Source organism: Semicossyphus pulcher, unplaced genomic scaffold (genome assembly GCF_022749685.1).
Source record: "Semicossyphus pulcher isolate SPU_LCO1_2020_fin unplaced genomic scaffold, fSemPul1.0.p SCAF_24, whole genome shotgun sequence".
Lineage (NCBI taxonomy): Eukaryota > Metazoa > Chordata > Actinopteri > Labriformes > Labridae > Semicossyphus > Semicossyphus pulcher.
Genome location: NW_027211698.1, coordinates 4198746 through 4221724, shown reverse-complemented (window position 1 = coordinate 4221724; position 22979 = coordinate 4198746). Strand labels below are relative to the sequence as shown.

Sequence of the window (22979 nt, the reverse complement as noted above, 5' to 3'; positions counted from 1 at the left end):
TCGGCCTGATGTAACTTCGACCATTAAAACAACAAATAAAACACACAACATAAAAACAGAGCAGGAAGGGCAAAACATGAACAGCTCAACAGGCTGAGACATAAGGCAGCATCATGCAACGTAGGACATATAAGCAACAATAAATACAAGCTAATGTGAAGCAGACAATCAGCACAAGCAGTTAAAGCGTGACACATGAAATCACATTACATAAGACATGGCAGAAGCAGACAGGATATAAACAGACAGAATATATGGATGCAACATGTCTTTAATTATTTGCAGTCCTGCCGTGTCTGAAGTCTTTCATTGGATGCATACATATTGAAAACTCAGCTTTGAGTCATGAACATAAACATGTTCACTTACCCTCCATTTTTATTGAGCATTATCATCTATTAAAGTCTTTCGTTTGCTATATTCAGCATCTGGTTTATATTTTCACTTGAAGTAAATAACTACGGAAGCGGACATGCATCATGCACTTTAATTTACTTTAATTTCTGGTTGTTTTCTGGAGATCTCTACTTATTTTTTTCGTTATTTTGAGAGAACAAAGCTGCACCATCGTAACGTCAGATGATCATAACTAGGGCTGGGTTTAAAATGTCGATTTTTCCGATTCTAATCGATTCTCATTTGAATGACCCAATATCGATTCATAAATCCTGAGATCGATCTTTAGAATTATGTAAAAACTTGTCTAATCACTCACATTTCTGAGCGCTCCTGAACACAGCACGATTCAGCACATCCCCCAGAAACACAGCAGTGAGGGAGACATGCCCGGACTTGTTTACTGCACCTACTAGGGTAACGTCAGTGATCGCAACGACTCTTTTTATCGTGTGTGCGTCAATGAATATGTAAGTTAGTTTTTGCACTGATGTTTATGTTACTCTCTGTTAGCGTCAGCTTTGGCCACAAGTGTATTTTGGGCATGTTGTCATACAATATGCTGTCATACAAAATCTGAAACTGGAAAAAAGTTAAGCTATCTAATTCATAAAAGATATAAAAGTCTAGATCTTTTTTTAATTTTGAATTACTCATTATCACGGGACAACAGAGTAAATAAATGTATGGTTGCATGTCCGCTTAGGGCTTCCGTAAATAACCCATTGTTAGTATGTGTTATGGTACATTTGCATTTTCGCATGCATGCATTTATAGCGGCTGTGCCATTGTTCCAGCACCCTCTGTGGGTTATGTAACAGGCTGTGGAATATCAGACACAGCTGGTTTGTAATTCAGACTGATGACGTGTTTGTCAGACCCCGATGAAGACGAGGAGCTGACACACGCTGGTGTTTTTATTTGCCTCTTTGCCTGAGGAATAAATGTATTACATAATTTCACAATGAATACAGAGAGCCTTTGCTTGTTTCTGCAACACTTTGCAAGTCGTATGCACATGGAGAGGAGTTATTTATACTCCTCAACTCAAAGTTACAGTAACCGAAATTCTTCTGCACGAAACGCTGAAGAAATCCAGAGAAAGCCGACAATAACCTGCTAATCTAAGTGCATGTAAACGGCTGTTTTTGATAAGAGCACTGACTGTTCACTACACACACATTTAAACGCTCACTCCCCCCTCTCCAACAACGGCTCCCACTGTAGTTATTATACAGAAGCCTGCAGCTTACAGCCTCTCCCTTGTTCTGCAATCGTATCCCCGCGTCTCCTCTGTCCGCTCCCCCGAGTCCAGCTCAGCACCTGTTGACTGGCAAATTAGAATGACTCACTCACCACAGATTAGGTCGGCTGTGAGTGTGTGTGTGTGAGCGGACTTCCCTCGAGGATATTCACGGACTGTGGAGAGGTGGATTTCCGTATGTGTGAGTGTGTTTTCTGTGTGTTCGCGGGGCCTGACCACCCAAACGCAGCGGCTGGGACCGGATACACAGGTGGTCCCCGGGAATGAACAGCACGGCCTTGTCAGTCAGCGGGAAAGACGGAGAGATACACGCACGCATCGCCAAAGCTTTAGATAAGGAAGAAAGGAGAAAAAATGGCGGCAAAAAGGAGGAATCTGAGAGAAAACGATTTAATCTGAAATTAAGATGTGAGGAGAAAGAAGCAGATGTGGAGGGAAACGAAGCTCAGCGAGGAAAGAGCCGGGGAGGCGAAGGTCAACTTCCTCATTAATCCAGATTAAACGCTGAAGGCCACCAGGGGAGGCGAGAGACGGAAAGAGGGATGGAGCGATGGAGGGATAGAGGAAGGGGGAACACCTGGGTCCTAAACCGTCTCAGGGCCACCCAGGAACCTCCGCCAGCGTCTCTCATCATTCACCTCATCCCCCCCTCCCTCTGCTATCTTCAATTTCCACATCGTCTCCACCTGAATATTCATCTTCTCCATCACCTCTGTGACCTCTCGCTTTAACGCCTCATGTTATTTAAATGCCTCTGCCGTCGTTGCACCTCCTCGTCCTCATCTTTTGTGCTATTTATAGCTCCTACAAGGTAATGTTCAGGGCGAAGCTGCAAAACGAGCAACAATAAATTCATGTGAGGAGAAATCGCTGGACAATATGCACTGCAAGATGAGATATCTTCCATCACGGAAAAACATGCTTATTTCACCTGCCAGATTTTATGTTGTTTTTCACGTATTTCAAGCTTATTTTTCGTCTTTTAAATCAGCTGGTTATTATACGAGGTTGTCAAATAGTCTTTGTCACAGCCCCTTAGCGTCTCATTAAGAAGCACAAGGTTTTTCAAGAAGATTGCAACGACATTGGATGCAACATTTTCACTTTCTCCTCATTATTTTAGTTTGGCTGCACTTCGTTAAGATATCTGTGGGTTCTTAAAAAAATCTTTGCAAGGTACATTTTCTTTTCCTGTTAGCCACAACTTTGATTAATTTAATCTCTTAAAACTTCTCACAGGCGTTTTCTGTTGCTAGGTTACGAAAGCTGTCTGGCGGCACTTCCGCTTCCCTTAGCAGTGACCGTTAGGTCTGTTTTAAATCGCTCTGCGTGCTTAATGTTTACTTAAAAATTAAAAGACGCATAAAAACAGTGGAAAGTCGTCGTGTCCTGGCGTGAGCAGCAGCTCTACACCTGGGAATTGTACCCTCGAAAAAACAAGAGGATTAGCTTCTCCTCCGCCATTGTTGTTGACAAAGTTGATATCTGAAGTCCCGCCCCTTCTTGATTTTGATTGGTCGGTGAGGGAGAAGGGACATTGAAAAAAAGTTACATTTAGACTTTAGACTTTGTCATTTGGATATGCCAATGATGAAATAAAATATGGTGAAGGGTTAAGCAATAGTTTTCCAATTTTAAAACGTCTTTGACAGCTGATTTTTTGCATTGTGTAGGCAAATTACAATGTTTATTAGCATACGTTTAATATACAGTCACTTAAAGAATCAAACCAACAGGAAACAGGAAACGGTTTGTCTGAAAAACAGGTGTGAAAGCACCTTGAATACGCTCTTTGTTCTGCTCTCAGGATGACTGGGTGATTAATGAAGTCAGATAAATTCCTGTAGTGCCACGGTACATCGGTCTGCATGACCTTTGACCCTGGCCTAGTAGCTGTGTGTAGAGTTGTCTTTTGTCTGCTCGCATGGGAGGGTTTATGTTTCTCCAGGGAGGCGAGCGTGAGACGTGAGAGAGGTGAGCATCCTAAGTGTTGATGATGATTTAACCTCATTTTACTGCCACATTTTACATGTTTAATATCTGATTATACTGTACAAACATCAGAGGAGATATTGTGGAAAACACATGACAATTAGCGTGTGTGTTTGGGCCAAGCAGCTGGGGGATTAGGGGGTCCACGGCCTCACTGACCCACAGAGAGTTCATCATCTCAGGGTCACACAGCTGGTTCAAGCCTGGTTTAAAGATGGAGGGAAGTGAGCGTGTGTGCTGCCTTTGTCATGTGGTCTCTCTACAATATCTGAGATCTTACATAAATTAGGATTTAATTCAGCAGAAACAAATAAAACATCTCCAGAATGAGTCAGAGCGAGCCGGAGGACGAGCGCATGGCTGTGTTTGTTTACGCTAAGTGCCTGAACGAGATGTTTACTTGTTAACTTACGTAACTTCATCAGCGAGTTTAAAGTGAGCGCGGGAGAGAGAGGTAGACTGAGAGCCACAACAGACAAAACAAGAGGCCAAAGAAGGGAGAGGCGGGTGACTCTTCCCTCTTGTTATTACCACACATGTGAGAGATGAAGAGTCTCTGGAAACCAGGCTGGAAAATTCCCTCCAGACTTGTTTCTTTCCACCAACAAAAAACATGCCAAACACGGCAGATTCCTGCTGGAATGCGACTGTTGTTAATGACAATTAAAGGAGCTCCGCCAGCAGCGCTAATCTAGCTTGAAAAGAGCCTCTGACAAGAGGACGCATGCAGACAGGAGGTGTGTTTTCATTCAGCTGTCAGCTGAGTCTTTACGCACACTTTTGAAATGTCAAAATATAAATAAAATAATTAAATCGTATGCAGATTAGACGTGCCCATGAGCCATGTGGGAACAAATAAAGAGGTTTGAATTCATGTCAGAAAAGCAGAATGGGAAGTCTTTGAATTAGAACATGAATGAATTCAATGCACTGGTGTAAATATATTACAGCTATTATAAATAAAGATGCTTTCTGCGATGTAGAGACGGACATGGAGCGCAATATGGAAGAGGGAATTTACACAAAATGTTCCACAAAGAATAAAGATGGTTTTATGTTGTCTCACCATAAAAACGGGATATTTTGACTAAATTATGAAGCATCAGAAGATGCATTGCCATCCTTTTTTATTTGTGCAAACATACACCGATCAGCCAAAACATTATGACCACTGACAGGTCGGGGGAATAACATGGGATATGTTAAGCAGCAAGTGAACATGTTGTCCTTGAAGTTGACGTGTTGGAAGCAGGAAGGATGTGAGCGACTTTGGCAAGAGCCAAATTGTGATGGCGAGACGACTGGGTCAGAGCGTGGGGTGCTCCCGGTCTGCAGGAGTCAGGACCGACCAGGAGTGGTCCAAGGAAGGAAAACAGGCGAGTTGGCGACAGGGTCATGAGCAGCCGAGGCTCATTCAAGGCTGGCCAGTGTGGTCTGATCCAACAGAAGAGCTAGTGTAGCTCAAACTGATTGGTGTAAAAACCTTTTCAAAGTAGCTACATCATCTTTAGGACAGCAGGCATACTGCTGTTGTCCACAGGGGGCGCCAAAGTCAGCACAAACGTAATAATCATTTGCAGGAAATAAATAAAAATATAAAAATCAGAACAGAAAAAGAGGACATCGTAAAAAAAAAATAGAGTCCGAAGGGAACAAAATGAGCCGTAAGACAGGCAGAGAGACAGACACACACCCGTCTGTCCCTCTGAGGTCTATATAGAGCACCAGAGCAGGGTGTGATGTGAACCACAGGGACCAGCCAGAGTGGAAAGCTGTAATGACACGCCGTGTAATACATCTGACTCACACTTCGAGAACATCAGCACCATATACCACACACTCCCACCTCCCTCTGAGTGGGTGTGTGTGTGTGTGTGTGTGTGTGTGTGTGTGTGTGTGTGGTGAGAGCAAATGAATATCACATCCATTTTTAATTCTGTGAACGTGTGTAGGGAGAGTATATGATTACACACTCATCTGTGGAAGTGCGTGTGTGTGTGTCCATCAGGGGCTGTGAGCGTGTGTGTTGCCGTTTAGCTTCCGCTTTATGACAGCGGAGGATTTGTGAATGGTGGTAGGACGGGGAATGATGGGGGTTCTTCTGCACCTGCCCCAAGGAAACGGAAGGAGGAAATTAGGAACCCCCCCTGTCCGACTCTCAGCTCCTTATTAGACCCCCACACTCGGCATCCTGGTCCTCCAAATAACCCCGAACGTACACAGCTGGAGAGCAGCCATGTGTCTCTGTCAGACACACGTGACCACACGTTTATCGAACCAGGCGAGGCAGCACTCTTGCGTCGGCTGTAACCACTTCGATTTCATGTTTGTGCCACTGATGAGCTCGGATCATGATTTGAAGTGTCTGACAACATTACAGGAAGGATCCCCACAGAGACGTTAAGGTAAAGTAACAGCTGTTACCAGAGTTGTGCCGGAACGTGCAATTTGCAGCAACATGAGCGTCAGACAGAGCGACCGCTCCCGTTCTGAGAGGTACCGAGAGTGTGTTTGACGGCAGACCAAGTGGGATTTACGGCATCCGATACGGCTAATGCTGCTAGCAATTCAGAAAATACAGTTACCGGTACTGAAACCACTTCTTATGGACCAATCGGTAAAGATTCCAACAGGAAAAATCGCATATTATATGTAGATTGTGCCGCCAGGTCTGACAGCGTTCTGGGCCCTTTATATCCAGTTTGATAGGAATAGTTCATCTATCATTCAGAGCGTGGTTTGGGTCGGACACAATGTTGTTTGCCAGTCTTAACATGTCTTTATGAGGATGCTGATTCATAGAGTTTCTCAAGTGATTGACCCACAATCTTGACTACCTAGAGGAAGTAAAAGTGAATCTGCGGAAGGATCGTGACCGGTTGCCTGTCGGCAAATCAGCAACGAGTTCCAAACGACACATCGAGTTGAAGCACCCGGGAAATTTCTGCGAGTAAATGATGACTACAGGAAATCATTACTTCCACTGTGAAAGAGCAGCTCAGTGTGGAAGAGTGAACATACACGCCATTGGCTGTTACAATGCTCTCTTCCTAGCCACCAGACTCCATTGATAAAAACAGCAATTTTACCTCCCAGAATATGGGAAATGTTGGTCTACAGATGCTTGGATCTTGTAGTTTGTTCATGTTTTTAACTAGAGCATCTTACCTTAAGAAAAAGGATCTCTGGTAGCAACCTTTCCACAATGTTGTCAGAGACTTTTAATAATAATCAGAGCCTGTCAGTCGCAAAAACAAGCACTTTTAGTGTACGTATTTTGGCAGGGAAAATGTATCCAAAGGGAAAACGTTGCAGACATTACAGCTGCTTGCAGGCTCCTGGCTGAGGCAGGCCCAGTTCTTTTAAATGTATTTATTTTTGACATTATTTAGAGAGAGAGGACGGAGGTTAGGGTTGGAAACAGGGAAAGAGAGAGTGTGGATAAGGTGCGGTAAAGGGCGGAGAGTTGGAGGCTAAACCCGGGGGCCGCTGCGTCGAGGACTGTAGCCTCACGAAAACACAGAAAAATAGGCTCCAGAATTTCCATTTTAAGATAAAGTTGTGGAAATCCAATTTCTCTAGTCCCTACCTATGTACATGTTTGTTATAGCAAATGGATGTTTTGTGCTGGAGGTGAACTCCTAAATGGGGGAAAACAGCAATTACCTTTAGCGGCAGCAAATTGCATTCCGCTGAATATGCCTCTTAATTATCTGCTGTGCCATTTAAAGTTTAAGGATGTTTATATGCACATACATGTATGCAGGCGCTCTTTTGTTCCCCTGTTTACATAAATAATGACTGCAAATGCTCACACATTTAACTGCACTCACCTAAATTACATTTGCACGTTTAATTTATTAATGTTTGATTGCAGAGGTGAAGGGAACACACAGATGCATATGTAAGCACATCTGCCCGCGATGTGCTCACCTGTTAGTCGACTGACGAGGAGCAGACCTGCATCGCATGCAAAATAGATTAATTGCTCTGCGAAAAAGCAGCTGCTGCACCTCGCCGCCAAACACTCCCACGCACAGACATTCATACGCATGTCTGTGGGTACAATGCTGTAATTTGCAGAGAGAAGAAGCAGAAAAAGCAGCTTGCATTTCGTGCATCTGTAGTTAAGGTAGTGAAATAGCTGTGCATGGTTTACACATGATCATTATTTCCTCTTGTCTGAGCAGCGTTTGGCCTTCAATTATGTAGAAATTGTGTATTTAAAAGATGTTATACAGTATATTTAGCAAGTTGACATATTCATTAGTGCATGATGCATTCTGCAGCTCCTCTAAATTCATCCCTCTCCAAACCCTGCACACACACACACCAGTGACAGCACTAATGGCTATGTGCTAGCTGAGTGCTACAGACACAGAGCAGGCCCGGCTGGCTCCACAGCAGAGGAAACCATTAGCCACTTTGGCCCCGGCCGCCGAGGCAGCGCTGCTAATCAAACCCGGCTATGACAACAACAGCGGCGGTTGAAATTGGCTCTCACCTAGACGCACGTGCCTCATCTAAATGGGCCCGTGTTTACACTCTCTGCTACTATACACTGAGCAGTGACAGGGAGAGTGCAGCGTCGCAGGCAGGTAGGAGCGGGTCCGACTGCAGCGTGGGAGCTTTGGTTTGGAAATGAGAAGGTGAGGAGAGACGAGAGGCGCAGACGGTGTGTAAACTAAAGAACATTTAATGACTCATTCGTCAGGTCAGAGATGTCAGGCTTCAGAAATATACCCATAAACACGTTTGATTGATTTGCACATTTAAAAGTATTTAACATTTCTATTCCTGGATCCATCAAAAGTACAAGCAGCCATTACAAAGCAGGTCAAAGGTCAGATTTACCTCTTGGACAGAACTCCATGAGGGAGAGTAATCATGTAATCGAGACGTGCCGAGGGAAACAGTTAATGACACAAACAGATGCTTTTTCTTTTCCACTTTTAGATTCTCAACAACTGATATTCAACTTCTCAGATTCTTTGTAGTTCAAACTAAGTTCGCTGCAGTCGCACAGCGGCCATTTTCCTCTGATGTCACACTCAGGGAGGGATGCTCCCATGCTGTTCGGTGTTGCAACAGTCTCACAAACTGATTTCATTCCTCTGCTTCCCAATAAAAATAATATAATAAATCAGCGTTTTAAAAGCCAGCGTCTAAATCTGGAAGGATATCTGGCCGTACGTCAAGATAAACCAACATCATTCAAAAGCCTTTGGCTAAAGTTTGATAACAGCTTTGGTTGCATTCATGTGCTGCCTGCCTACTGAACAGACTGAACCAGAACATTTCTGAGGCAGGCTGAAGAGACGACGACAGTTATCTTTACGTTACATTAGTGTTTATGTTTTATTGTATTTATGGTCTACTGTTGTGTGTTTCTGTGGTGTAGTTTAAACATGTTGTACAGATATCCATCTATCCATCCATCCATCCATCCAACTGTCTGTCCTATTATCTATCCATCTATCTACCCATTTTTCCATCCATCCCTCCATCTATTAATCTATCAATCTAGCCATCATTCTATCCATCTATCCACCCTTCTATCTGTCCAGCTATCTATTCATCCCTCCCTCCATCCATCAATCCATCCACTCATCTATCCATCCATCCATCCACTCATCTATCCATCCATCCATCCATCCATTGATCTATCCGTCAATCCATCCATCCATCTATTGATCTATCCGTCCATCCATCCATCCATCCATCCATCCATCCATCTATTGATCTATCTGTCCATCCATCCATCCATCCATTGATCTATCCGTCTATCCATCCATCCATCCATCTATCTATCTACCCATTTTTCCATCCATCCCTCCATCTATTAATCTAATCTGTTCATCTATCAATCTAGCCATTATTCTATCCCTCCATCCATCCGTCCATCCAACCATCCATCCATCCATCATCTATCTCTATCCATCTGTGCATCCATCCATCTATTGATCTATCCGTCCATCTATCCATTTTTCCATCCATCCCTCCATCTATTAATCTATCTATTCATCTATTAATCTAGCCATCATTCTATCCATTTATCCACCCGTCTATCTATCTATCCAGCTATCTATTCATCAATCCATCCATCCATCCATCCACCCCCTTTCCAGTTGTTGACAGAGCGGGACGCCGTGAAACTAGAACAATCTGTCAGCTTATGTTTACAGGACTTGCAACCTGGATCCAGCAGAACTACATTCTCCTTTTGATTCCAGCGTTGGAGCTTCCTACCGTGGGCATGACGTCAAAGAGACGGCCACCAGAGTCTTCTCTGTCCTCGCTCAGAAAAGAACATTTGAATTCACGGTGGCTCCTGTGTCTCCTCCACTGAGCTGCCCGTCCCTCTGTATTTGCCGAGTGAACGTCATGCGGACTGGTACATGACAGTCTTTGTATTCTCTCAGAGCTCACGGGGAGCACTGGGGCCTCAAAGTGTATATCTTTTGTTTTATTTATAAAGCCACCATTTCATTTTCCCATATACAGACCTGAGAGACTGTGGGAAGACGAGATACAAGGAGACGTAAGAGAGATATAAACAGAAGCGACACAGGAATGCAGACAGAAGGATTGATGGAATCAGGGAAAAATGCAGAGAACAGAAGAAGAGAAGTTATTGTAAACAGGTAGAGCCGCTGCGAGAGCCGCCTAAAGCCCTTTCATTTCCTACTCCTGATTCCATTACATTTTCTTCTGTCTTAGCACAAACACCGTTAGCTAGACAAACAGCACTACCTCTGCACACCGACGGGGCCCTTTCCTTCATAAAAGGGCCCGCAAATAAGAGAAGGGTCAGGGCTCCTCTCGGGAAATCAAACAAAATAATCCGCACATTGCTTCAGATGCTCCTTCAGTGCTTATTTAACAATAAAAAAGGGGGGTCACGTCACCTTCTAAACCAATCACGGAGGGTCCTAGAAAGACATCAGCAGCTGTTACGGGGTAAAAAACTATTATAGAAAAAAAAAGGCTGAGCTCTCCAGGACCCGAGAAATTAAATGAGTTACGGAGACAATAACTCTAAGTGAGTTGGGGCGAGTTTTAAAGTGAGTCATTCGACAGCTGGACAGCAGCATGTGGGGAAACTGTTGATCGCTTATGAAACTGTGAGAAGCAGGATTGCGTTTTAATAAAGACAAGGCGAGTGCAGAGAAAATATGATTTCTCAGCTGACCTTGAAACACCCGTATTAAATCGCGGAGAGCTCCAAATGCGGCCGTAACAATATTACTGCGCTAAAATAATAACAGACCGCTGCAATAAATGCAGCCGTCCAACTGTGCGAGGCATGAGAGAAGTTTTTGGAGCTTATTTCCACATGACAAAGTCAGATATATTTAATTCCTAACATGCATCTTATCTTTCTTTATTTATTCAACCCGATCGAATAAACAGATTGCTTTCACTCGAGGGGGGCCGTGTCATTTATTCCGTCGTATTTTGTGGGGCTAGGTGTGTCCAGTCTCGCTGCGGCTCATTAGGGCCTGAGCTGACACAGCTGGGGTGAAGAGGTCCACGTGTCGAGACATGGTGGAGAAACCTAAGTGGCGGTAAGTGTGGGAAGTGTGTGTAAGTGTGTGCACTTTTCAGGAAGGTCAGATGAGAGTCCTTCAGGGACACTTTGCCACATACTGGAGGATACTCAACATGCTGAGGACAATCAAGATGTTGCTCCTGGGTTGTTAAGGAGTTGGCAGAGAGGACTTGGTGAAAGCAGTCACTCCTCAAATTATAACCCGGAAAGGCTGCTTAGACTGCAAACACATGCAAAGAGGTGTGAATGTCAGAAGACGTGTGAGAAACTAATCCCATCCTGCAAATCAAGAAGAATCTACAGCCAACGACAGGCTGTTTATGCATTGCTACATATCCTGGTTGACAGGTCATCTAGGTGACGACTTGTCAATCAAAAGGTGCTTTTCGACCAAAAGTTCCAGGAGCTTCTCTTCAAGGAACTAAATGGTTCCTGTGGCCCTTTGTTGTCTGCGTTTCCACAGCGGCCTAAAGTCCCCAGAAGATCATGCAAATCCGGCCAGTGACCTATGAAGAAACTGTAAAGTAACTGCACTACACTGCCAGACCAGTAGGTGGCGGTAATGCAACTTTAAGCTGGTTTGCCAAACGCCATTAAAACTCAGAGAAGAAGAAGGTATCATCATTTGTGCGACACTACATTTAGCCTGTTAGCATGGAGGAGATTCAACGTGCACTGTGTTTGATCGTGCTTTATTGTGTCTATCTTGTGTCTATCTTCTATTCATTCAAAGTTATTTTTGCAACCAGTGGCGTCGCCCCCTGCTGGACATTCAAAAGGATGCAGGCTCAGGGCTTCACTCCTGAAAACGTGAGGCTACATCCAGTTTCACATACAGGCTATGACTTGCACAGATGATGTATGATGTTGTCATGTTCGTTAGCAATCTAACAGATGCTACCCAGCCCTTAGTAAATTAACCATTGTCTTAAATTGTCATGAAAGGTCGGAGGTCACTGTAGTCTGTAGGCTTCATCCAGTTTGTAATGAGCTGTAGACAAATCTAAGTCTTCACCAGAGTGGTGGTTCAACCAAATGACACAATGACACTGCCATCCTTGGAACCACACCACTGGCACGACTGGAGGATAGTCAGTTTGGAAAAGGACACGATGATTATTGGACCTGATTGGGCGAAGCACATAAACCCAAACTGAGAAGGATGCTGATCTTTGCAGCAGAAAGATGGTATGGTTTGAAATGATTAGCAGAGCAGCCATGTTTTCATACTTCCACACCACAGGATCAAACCTGATAGTGATCCACTCGGATCCAACTCAGCCTGACTATGTGCCATGTTTAGTCTTAGTTACAAGTAACCAAATGGACCTTCATGACTCGCACACACACGCTCCTTGTGTTCTTCTCAGTGGGCCATCTCTGCTGTCCAATCCGAGCCGCTAAAGGCCGGTGCTGTCCCCCGGTTTGAGCCCTGTGCTCTCTGGCTCACTGGCCGTCGGCTGCACATTAATCAGCCAATTATCAGCCCCGACCAGCAACGTTGCTGCGCCAACCCGGCCCCCTAATCCAATCACCTTGGGGGAGTGGGTCAGAGGGTGCTCTGATTGGATAACCCGGGGCTGGGTCGCCGCGCCCATGACCTGCTGCTTTGAATTGGTAATGATGTTAATGTTCTCCATATGGCCGCGTGTGTGCGTGCATTTGTGTGTGTCCCCAAGCATAGAGCCTATCCGCAGGCTGAGCTGCACCCCACCGTTAATGGCCAGTGGAGAGGGAGGTTTGAGCCAAAGTAGCACTATCACCCTCCCTGGGGCAAAGCTCTCGACGCTGCCACTTCCAGCTCTCTGTCCAAATCCGCTTTCCCAGACTTCAGCTTCTCTTGTTGGCTGCCGAGCAGTAGCCCTCAGCAAAAAGTCCCAGGCTGAGGTCCACTTCCTTTCCATCAGCCCTTCTACTTTGGCATCCGATCCTTCAGGTCCAAAGTAGCTCTTGATTTGAGAGGTGGGAATAGCCAAAAGGCTTTGGTATATTAAACACACAATTTAGGCTGCAGGATTGTGCTGACAAATGTTTTCCAACACAATAAAGAAAGTAAGTAGGTAACAGGGAAAACCTGACGTGCTGTTTGACTGAGATTTTGTTTGACTGAGAGAAAAGTGGATTAAACTCAAACCTTAAAGGGGAAATGCATTATTTTAAAGCCTTGGCCTTACTTTTAAATGTCTTGGGATCTGAATGACTAATAGGTATAAAAATTGGCTCCAGAAGATTCCTTCAACATAGAAGCTGTGTCCCAATCCAGGGGCTGCAGCCTGTGAAGGAGGCAGTCCACGGAGGATGCGCCATTCATAGCCTGCGTAGGCCGTTAAAGCCGAACTGAAATGAGACGGTCTGCTCTACCCTTGCGTCACCAAACGCTGCTCCTGACGCCTAGCAACAGGTAGCTAGTGTGCTAACCAGCCAGCATAATTTCGTTGAGTAAGTTCGGTTTTTTTTTACATGTGTATTGCAGCTATCCGATTGAGGACGCATTTGTCGGCTGCATCTGAAGGAGCCTTCGAATTGGGACAGCCTTCAACGCGCTTCTGTGACGCAATCTGGCTTCAAATACGGCTCGCAGCACCTGGATTGGGACACAGCTAGAGACTGTCTGTAATGGCTGCAATGCAATCTTTTAGGGTGAATGCACCCGCGCTAAATCGTGACAAGGCCCACTGACAGTGTCTGAAAACAAAACAGAAAGAATCCCTTCAAAGACAGACCCTTTTTATTATTAACAGGAACAGCCATAAACAGCTGTTACGCCACCCTCTTAAAAGCCACCAGACTCCATTGACAAAACTAGCAATTTTACCTTGCAGAACATGGGAGTTGCTTATCTACCTCTGCCTCAACTAGTTGAATAATTGTGTTGGTTTTGATCCGAGCTAACAATTACAACACCAAACTCACACAACAATACAAGCAAACTAACTTATTGTGGTAGACTTGGAACTCCTACATTCTGCTGCATGCTCTGGTAAAATAAGCGTTTTTTCAATTAAGTCTGGTGGCTTTGAAGAGAGAACAATTTCAATGTTTCTAGCTTAAAAAAAGGCAACCTACCTTAAGAATAAGGCCTCTCTCAGTACAGTTGTTTCTGTAATGTTGTCAGACACTTTGAATAACAATGTGAGCCTGTTAGTCGGTGCATGCTAAAGAGATCTACTGTTGCAATTCTGTTGTGTGTGTGTTTAGACCACAAAATTTGTAACAGACAAAACGGGGCGCCGGTTAAAAATGCCGGATTTTCCCTTTAAACGAAGATGATTTGAACATATGGGAGGAAAAAAATACAAATGTAGAAAACCCTGCTAGCGTGCTTCAATTAGGACGGCTATAATATGCATGGACATCTTGACAGTCACTGTAGTAACACAAGAGTGAAAGTGAAATATTCAAATGTCTGCCTGAAAGCCTCGTTTCTGTCTCCATTTCATTCCCATCCTCCTGACTCTTACCTCTCCTCCACTCTCTCTCCATATGCTCCCATCTGCGAGGTGCTTTGCTACATCTCCTGCTCTGTCCGTGCACGCACGCACACACACAATCACACGCTCACCTCCTTCGCTCCCACCCCTCCAGCTGCAGCCCCAGCCGGCTCCACACAAAGGCAGGCCAAATGTATGCTAATGAGAGCCAGGCCAATGGTGGAGCCGCACTCATTTTGAGAGGAAATGGCTTTCAATAATGGCGGCCCCCGGGGGGATTTTGCACAAAGTTCAGCTCCACTTTGAAAAATGCATTCAATTCACCGCTGTGTCTGCTCTCTCTTTTTCTCCTGTTTTTTCTCCTCCATGAAAAAAAACATTCCCGGAATATATTTGCGTCCCCTCCTCCTCCTCCTCCTCCTCCTCTTGCCTCTGTATTTATGCTGAGGGGGGGGAGTCGAGGACGGTTGGGGACTGAGGAGTCGTGATTTATCTTTACAGGAACATCAGAAGCAAGAACACAAAACATATGAGTTTGAATAGTGTTCAAACTCTAGCCGACACTTTTCCTCTGCCTTCTGCGGCTCTTCTGCTGAGACGAGTGTCCCCAGAAGCATGTTAACTGTACCGTATGCATTTCAAACAGATGGTATCCTGTGGGCTTTGGGCCTAAAAATACTTCAAAGAGGAGACAAACAACAGTTAAATAACAATGAGAACATTTCTCGAGGTAATGAACATTATCTGAACCTGACTTGTTATCTACACGCCAAATCCTATCAGCAGGAGAGGACGATGGTGGCTGCTCCTTTATCACTTCAACTTGAGCCATTATTATATATGATAAGTTCTTTTTTAGAGCCAGAGCCTGCTGGTATTATATGGATGGAACAGCAGGAGCGCATTAACTAATCATCTTAAAGTGATCTGTTGATTAGTTTTTCAATTACCGTAACATTCGGTGTATAAGACACACTTTTAATACACTATTTTTCATCTAAAAAGTGGGCTGCGTCCTGTATACTGGTGCAATCTAGCTAATGCTTCGTTGCAGACATGCACCGTCATCCTTAGGCTGAGCTCAACTACCGCACCGGTAGCTCGCAGGATTGCAAACTCGACAAACAGATGGTCCGAGAAAGAGCCACACAGCTGCACAGAAACTACACGTTGTGGACTTTGCTGAACACAGTGGAAATCGTCACGCAGGAAGACGGAATCGGAATCACAAAAGATGATTCACGTTTAAGCGATGGTCGCAAAAGAGTCGGGTGAGGCTAACTTCAGTTGTTTGGATCGACTTTGAATCATTTTAAAGTGATGACAGGATCATTTGTGTGCGTTCCAAACGAGGAGGGCTCGTCAATGCGCTGCACCTGGTCGTGCACAAAACGTAAAATACCTTCTGCCAAGACTACTGCGACAAAACTTGCAGGACTAACCTTCCCATTGGATCTACAAATTCGTTTACTCAGGAAACCTCACCACCAAAAGAGGTTTTTAGAAATAGCATTGTGCATTTAAGGGAAGTGTATAGCAATGACTTCTCATAGCACAGAGATTAAGAGCTGCAAAAGACCTTTCTGAAGGTCTGGCAACCCTACTTGACCTTTAAAGACACCTTACCAAAGCCTGTATCACATTTGATATAAAGATGTTATCCACCACTGGTCGTCTGAATAAGTTATGATTATTTACGTTGCATCTTTTTGTGTTGTTTTTTTGTGTGTGGGACAGGGTGGGGGGGTTAGAGTCTTGTTTCTGAGTTTATAATGAGAAACACATGGTGCATCTCCCAACAAGCAGAAATCAGAGTCCAACATCTAAGACAAAAACAACCCTGACAGGGAAGCACAGCAAAATCCAGCACAAAATTAGACCAACTAATTTAAACGCTCAAACCAAGACTTATTACCCAGGATCTACAACTTAAGCATCAAAACTAACTCTTAACAACCTAATAGACAAGCCCCCATTCGTCATCACCCGGCTCAGAAGTCACAACAAAGAAGGGAGACGACACCACGCCAAACATTTAAACAAATCTTCATTAATTCAAATCAAAGCAAATTAGACCAAATTAAATATCCAACATGAAAGATGGAGCTTTATTTAACAGATCTAATCAAATTAGGCCAAATTAGATATTTACAACATGAGGTTTTGATTTTGTGTCATCTAAAATTGTGTTTCAAATGAAAATACACGTAAATTGTGTTGAAATAACTTGTATGCACATTTTTATTCATAAATAACTTATAGAAAACAGTTTCCCTCTGGGTTTACCCCCCAAAAGACTGCGTGCGTCTCATATTCTGGATTTTACGGTAATCCTTGAAAAAAAGACAGTCATGACTGAAGTAGAGGTCTTCACGGGTCTATCGGAACCCGAGGACCCGGGACCCGGACGGGTTCGGGTCCACATATTACGTGATCAAACGGGACAGGGCCGGGACTCAGCTCTGGGTCTGTTCAACATTATGTGTAATACCCGAGTGGATCCGGGGAAGACCCGGCTGAAAGGGTTCATGATTAAAGAGCTGTGTGTGTCTGTGTGTGTATTTTAACTTGCAACATTTTCATGAGAACGTGCGGGACTTAAAGTGGAAAAAAACATAAGAAAGAGCAACAACGAGTTGAGTGTTTCGCCCGGCTGGGGTCGGGTCCGACATAACTCAGTTGAGGCCCAAACTTTCAAATAATAGACAGGTCCGGTTCAGTTCTGGGGTCGCACAATTACGCATCTCTTGGGGTTCGGGCATGAAATTTTGGACTCGTGAAGACCTCTAGACTGAAGCCTTTTTGTCCTGTTTAGCAAACAGTCCAAAGATTTTCAAATCATAAAGGAAATATAGAAAAAACCTCAGACTTTACGAAGCACACAGAATCTACGAACCAACCAACAATCTTTTCGTCTAAAAACTTTTCCCATAGGGGTGAAAAATGCTCATCAATCACTCCCCAGACACCCAGGTGTCTTGAATCATCTTGTTTTGCCTGACTAATGATGTTAAATCTTCAATCCTTTCTTAAAGTTAAAATGATGGATGGATTGTCAAAATCAGGGCGGTCTTCCTTGTATTATTTTAATTATCCAACTATATTCTCTGGTTGCAGTAATCTGTTTGACTTCATGGGTTGACAAAGAATGTGATAAGTAACACTGTTACAACTGAGCTACATTAAAGTGAAATATAAAACCGTAACAATAAGCAGTTTGAATTTGAATTTTACATATGCATGCAAGTAGAGAGCCAACTGTTAACCACAATGCTATCAGTAAATGTGGTAATGACTCAACCTTTCCCTGACTAGCACCGGAAATAAGCTAGCATTGTTACTTGAGCCTTCTTTAATTGTTAGCATGCGGTTAGCTTTCAAGCTTCCTCCCCGTGAAAAGCAGTTTGGAAACCTTGTCCCTTTATGCTCATTCAGTTAGCTTTACTGCGCTTAAACGTGATGGAAGGGAAAGGATGCACTTCATTGTGTCGGCGGTACATCCTCTTTCCTTTCAAAAACAAAGACTCTATTCCCATACTAGCCATTTTACCCACAAGGCCATTGTTCTTAAAGGGAAAGTCTAGGTTGATGACACATGAATGTCTCAAAAAGACAAGATGCAACTACCCAATAGAGTCTCAGCGTCGGTGACTAACGGCTCAATTAAAACTTCTTGGGTGCAGCCATAATCAAAATCGTGTCGATTAATAATTTCAGCAATAAAATGCACCACTGAACTTTAATTTCCGCCGCTCTGAGAGGCTGCGTGTTCTTTCTTCTGCGTTACTGTACATAAGCACAGTTTGGACTGAGCTGTCAAAGGTCCCTGAAGCCTCCCTCAGTCTGTTTGTCTCCATTTACGTTTGTGTCTCCACAGTTACATTTGGCTAAACTCTCCATCCCTCCTCCGTTCCCAGACTCTCCTCCCGCCTGAGCCCTCATGATGTGTGCGCTCCGTGGTGCCTGTCATATCAGGAGGGGCAATAACCCGTGAAATGACTGTTCTCTTTTTCTCTTTCTCTCTCTCTCGCTCTATCCCGGTGTCCCCTCTTTCCCCTCATTCTCCTCCTCTCACTTTCCTCGCCACTCCACGCTCCACTTAGCGGTTGGGCCGCTAACGTCACAGGTAATATAGCCCTGTGATGTGTGTGTGCTGCCGGGAAACGCTTCTATGGAGAAAAGAAGAGGTCTCTGTGTGCATGTGCGCCTAATATGACACGGGGACGTCTAAAACAAATAGAAGGGACATGTGCAGTTCCATTAAACCCACACTAGAGGTTATACATCCTTCATAAGAGCAAACTATCCTTGTGTGTGTGTGTGTGTGTGTGTGTGTGTGTGTGTGTGTGATCCTCCTGCCTGTGCCCCGCTCTCCGGAGAGTTGAACGCTCCTATTCCTGGGATGAGTAGACACTCCCAAGGCAAACACTCCAGATTTAATTATAAGCTCCAAAGAGGATTAGTCTGTGCCGTGTAGGAGTGTGTGTGTGTGTGTGTGTGTGTGAGAGAGAGTGGGGGAGACACAAAGGGAGGGAGGGGCAAGAAGTTATCCCTTCATTTCCTGCACTGAGGGGAAAAAACACACACACACACACACAGAGAACTCACCTGGGCTGTGTGGGGTACTGTCGCTCCACCTCGTCGTAGCGGTGCACCGGGCGAGAGTCGGCTCCTCTGGGGGCAATCTGTGAGGGGACACAGGTGAAGTCATGTTAGCATGTCTTCAGTTCAGCGCCACACAAACACCTATATTAGCCTTTTTAGTGTTTCAAGTGTATTATTTAACCTGATGAAGGTTTGAGTAAGCTAGTAAGAGCTTCACAGAGACACGGTTTTTAATGTGAAGCTTCTTTATTCAGTTCGTTTTGGAGGAGGAGACTTTAAAGGGAGCAGATCAAAGACTATAGACATATAAAGCCCCTTTGCCACTCAAAAAACCTGCTAACACCCGGCTGTTTTGCTCAGTGGGAAAGGTTACAATCAGCATTATCAGTAATTATCGCCTCAGCTCCGATCGGCATTGATGGGAATACAAAACCCGGGTTGAAACGCTAATGTCCGCCCCCCTCATCTTAGCTACAAATTCAACCCGTCTCCATCCAAGCAGCGCTCGAACATCGTTCCAAACTTGTTGGCGCTGAGTTTGATAAACAGACTGAATGAGTAAAAGACCTAACCACCATAATATACAGATCGTCATCAATAAGCAGGTCTGAAAAACCCACTAATTTCGGTGGGAAAAGGGAATAAGAAGTGGATGTAGCCACCAGGAAGTCGCTTATTTTTTAAGTCTGGAGTTATGGCATCTTGGTGGTCGCCATCTTGTTTTTTTGGACCTAAAAGTAACCATATTAGAAAGATGGGTTGGTTGGCCATTGCTGCTTCTCTATCCTGGTCGACAGGCCTCTGGGTAGCGACTTCACTGGTAGCGACTTCACTGGTAGCAACGCCTTAAAGGGACAGTTCGGTGTTTTAAAGTGGGGTTGAGTGATGTACCGTAAAATTCGGTGTATAAGACACTTTTAACACTTTTTTTTCATCTAAAAAGTGGGCTGCGTCCTGTATACCGGTTTAAAATGCAGAGAGAGGTATGTTAATGCGTTACGGTTTTTTACCCAGACGATGGCCCAATCTGGTTGTTAAGTGACGTCGTCACAGACATGCACCATCATGATCGCCATTGCAGCCGCCACCCTCACAACGTTACCGTAGGCTTACCGTAGATATGATAAAACCTTTTTCAGACTGTGTCTTTTATTCTGGAGCCACTCATATTCCAGATTTTAGGGTACTTATCAACAGTAAGTGTACTACATACAGTACGGCCCCTGTTAGGAGAAGCCAGCCGGAGTTCCTACCCAGAAGCTAAGCTAGTCAGGAGCACCACGTACTTTAGCCACTTAAAGAGTCGAACAGATAAACAAACATTTTAGTTCAAGTATGTCCCTGTGTATCTACGCATGCAACGCACGGTATCACAACAGCTGTTTATTTAGCGGTTTGTAGAAGAGACAACAAGTTAAAGCAAATAGATTATGGAAACAAGGGAGTGCCGTTCACAGTGGAGAGAACAGGATATTTCCCTCCTACGCATGAAGTGTATTATTCCGTCAATCTGTCATAATAAGCTTGAGAAGGCCTCGACGTCAAACATCCCTCACTGGAAGTCACTCAGGAAGAGATTTAACCAAAAAGAAAATGTGTTAAATGAGATGTTTGCAGATTCTTGGCTCATTCAACGAGCTAAAACCTCGAGGCTGGAGACCACACATGTCTTCAGGCTATATTTTTAACCTCAGTAATATTTCAGTCTGATGGATATCTAACCCTGTGGATGTATATAAACTATTTAAAGCATGTACATGTTCGTGTGCAGCCGTGTGGTTTGAGTGGAAAGGAAAAACAAGAGAGGGAGAACTCATGTGGTAACATAAACACATGGGAGCACATGTAAGCACCGCAGCCCTGTGATGAACATGTGTGTGTATGCTTCATGCAAACACAGCACTCATAGGGGGGAAAAAATGACATTTAGAGGAGGTTGTTGGGACGGGGCTGTCCGAAATCTCATCTACAAACACCAGGAGGTGATTGATTAAAGCCACAGCCACACTCAGGCGGGTAAATGTGGAAACGCTTGGAACACAATAGTATTTTCAGGTCAGCTTACATCCACACAGAAACACAAAAACCAGCCAAATCCCTTCTAGTCCATTGTCTTTTTGTTGGCAAACAACTGTGGATTGAAGGCATCACGTGGTGAGGGAGTAAGACTGTCACAGTCAGTTTACTCAGCTTGGTCTCAGCAGGATAAACTTCTGTTCTGTCACCTCCTGCTCGGCAAGATTACTTACAGATGGGTGACAAATGAAGGGAAAATGTGGACAAATGAGTGCAGGAACATCATGATCGCAGATGTTGGCATTCAGGGCACGAGGGCTCGTAGAACGGTGTGCTCAGTGTGAAAAATTGGGATGAATGGGAGTTTTTGGGGATGACATATTGAACGTCTGCAGGGCCATCAATACTCTGAGTAAGGGAAGATCTTCTGGAACAAAGACGCATGTTTCAGGGGCTTAAAGGGTAATTTATGTATATTTAAATCTGGGTCCAAATTAAGCATATTTTGGGGTCTAAATGACTAATAAAAATTTTCAGCTAGCAGCTTCGAAACAGGGTGTAAAGGCTACCATCATAACCCTTGGGGGCAACTGCGCCACGATCAAAGTACTTCCACTAAAAGTGTATGTTTTGTCCAGTAACAGGTTCAGTTTAGTTTGTGTAAGTGTCTAGCAACATCTAGCAAGGATCCGTAGACAGAAAGACATTTTTGTTTTAGAGAAAGATGCTTTTTTTAAACCAGAAACATCTGTTACGTTGGTCTTTTTAAAGCCACCAGACTCCATTGACAAAAACAATGATTTAATTTGCAGGACACTGTAGTTTCTAATCCATTGCTGCTTTGATAGGTTTGCTTGTCAGTATTATTGTGTGTTTTTGTTTGTAAGAAAGGGTGACTTCGGCTCCGATGCAATATTTATGTAACACATGTTAAGACAAATAACCCAAAAAAAAGAGACAGCAGTAGAGCAGCAACTCCTGTGTTTGACATTGTAAAATTCTTGCTTTTGTCAATGGGGTTTGGTTGTTTTAAGAAGAACGATGTAACAGCTGTTTCTGGTTCCCAAAAGAGCATCTTCCTCTTTAACAAAAAGCTTGTATCAAATTTAGTTGCGCAAGTGTGGACATGGTCTCTGGTTACATCAATAAGAGTGGGTTTAAACGGGCTGTCCCTGAAGGCAGCGGAGGAGAGAGAGCATACATTTTCAATTATCTGTAATCTAGGTTCACATACAAACACAGGCTGTTTACTCAATGGACGTTTCACCGGTCAAACACGCCATTCACCTCTGCAGCTTAACACACACACCGGCACGCTGGTCAAACACACAAAAGAATCCATATGTACAATAACTGACGTGTGTACATAAGCGATCACAGGTTTGGCCGACGCAAACATGGAAATCTAAAGAGGCAAACAGAGATACGTTTGATCCCGGCTATCAAAGCATACAACCCCGCACACACCCACGACAACACAGAATTTAATATCACAAACACACACACTATAAAGAGCCTAAATTACTCCATGCAGGGATCAGTCTATTGCTGTTTTGCATTTACGTACAAGTTCAAACCCATTCTGCATGTCAATGCAGCAGCGGCGCATTACCAGATATCATTAGCATGTCTCTGTAATGTAGCGAGCCTTAATGTCTCTGAATGGGAGCCAGGGAGGGAACGCACATCAGACCCAAGGCTGGGGCTCTAAAGTGGCTTTGTG

General features: G+C 44.1%; 1 protein-coding gene across 1 annotated transcript in view; it reads right to left on the bottom strand.

Annotated features, from left to right (window-relative positions):
* The window catches only part of pard3ba (par-3 family cell polarity regulator beta a), a 229683-nt gene that overhangs the window by 2378 nt on the left and 204326 nt on the right, over positions 1–22979 (bottom strand). Inside the window, exon 23 of the mRNA XM_069675514.1 lies at positions 19244–19320. Coding sequence (XP_069531615.1) covers positions 19244–19320 — 77 coding nt within the window. The remainder of the gene's footprint in view (positions 1–19243; positions 19321–22979) is intronic.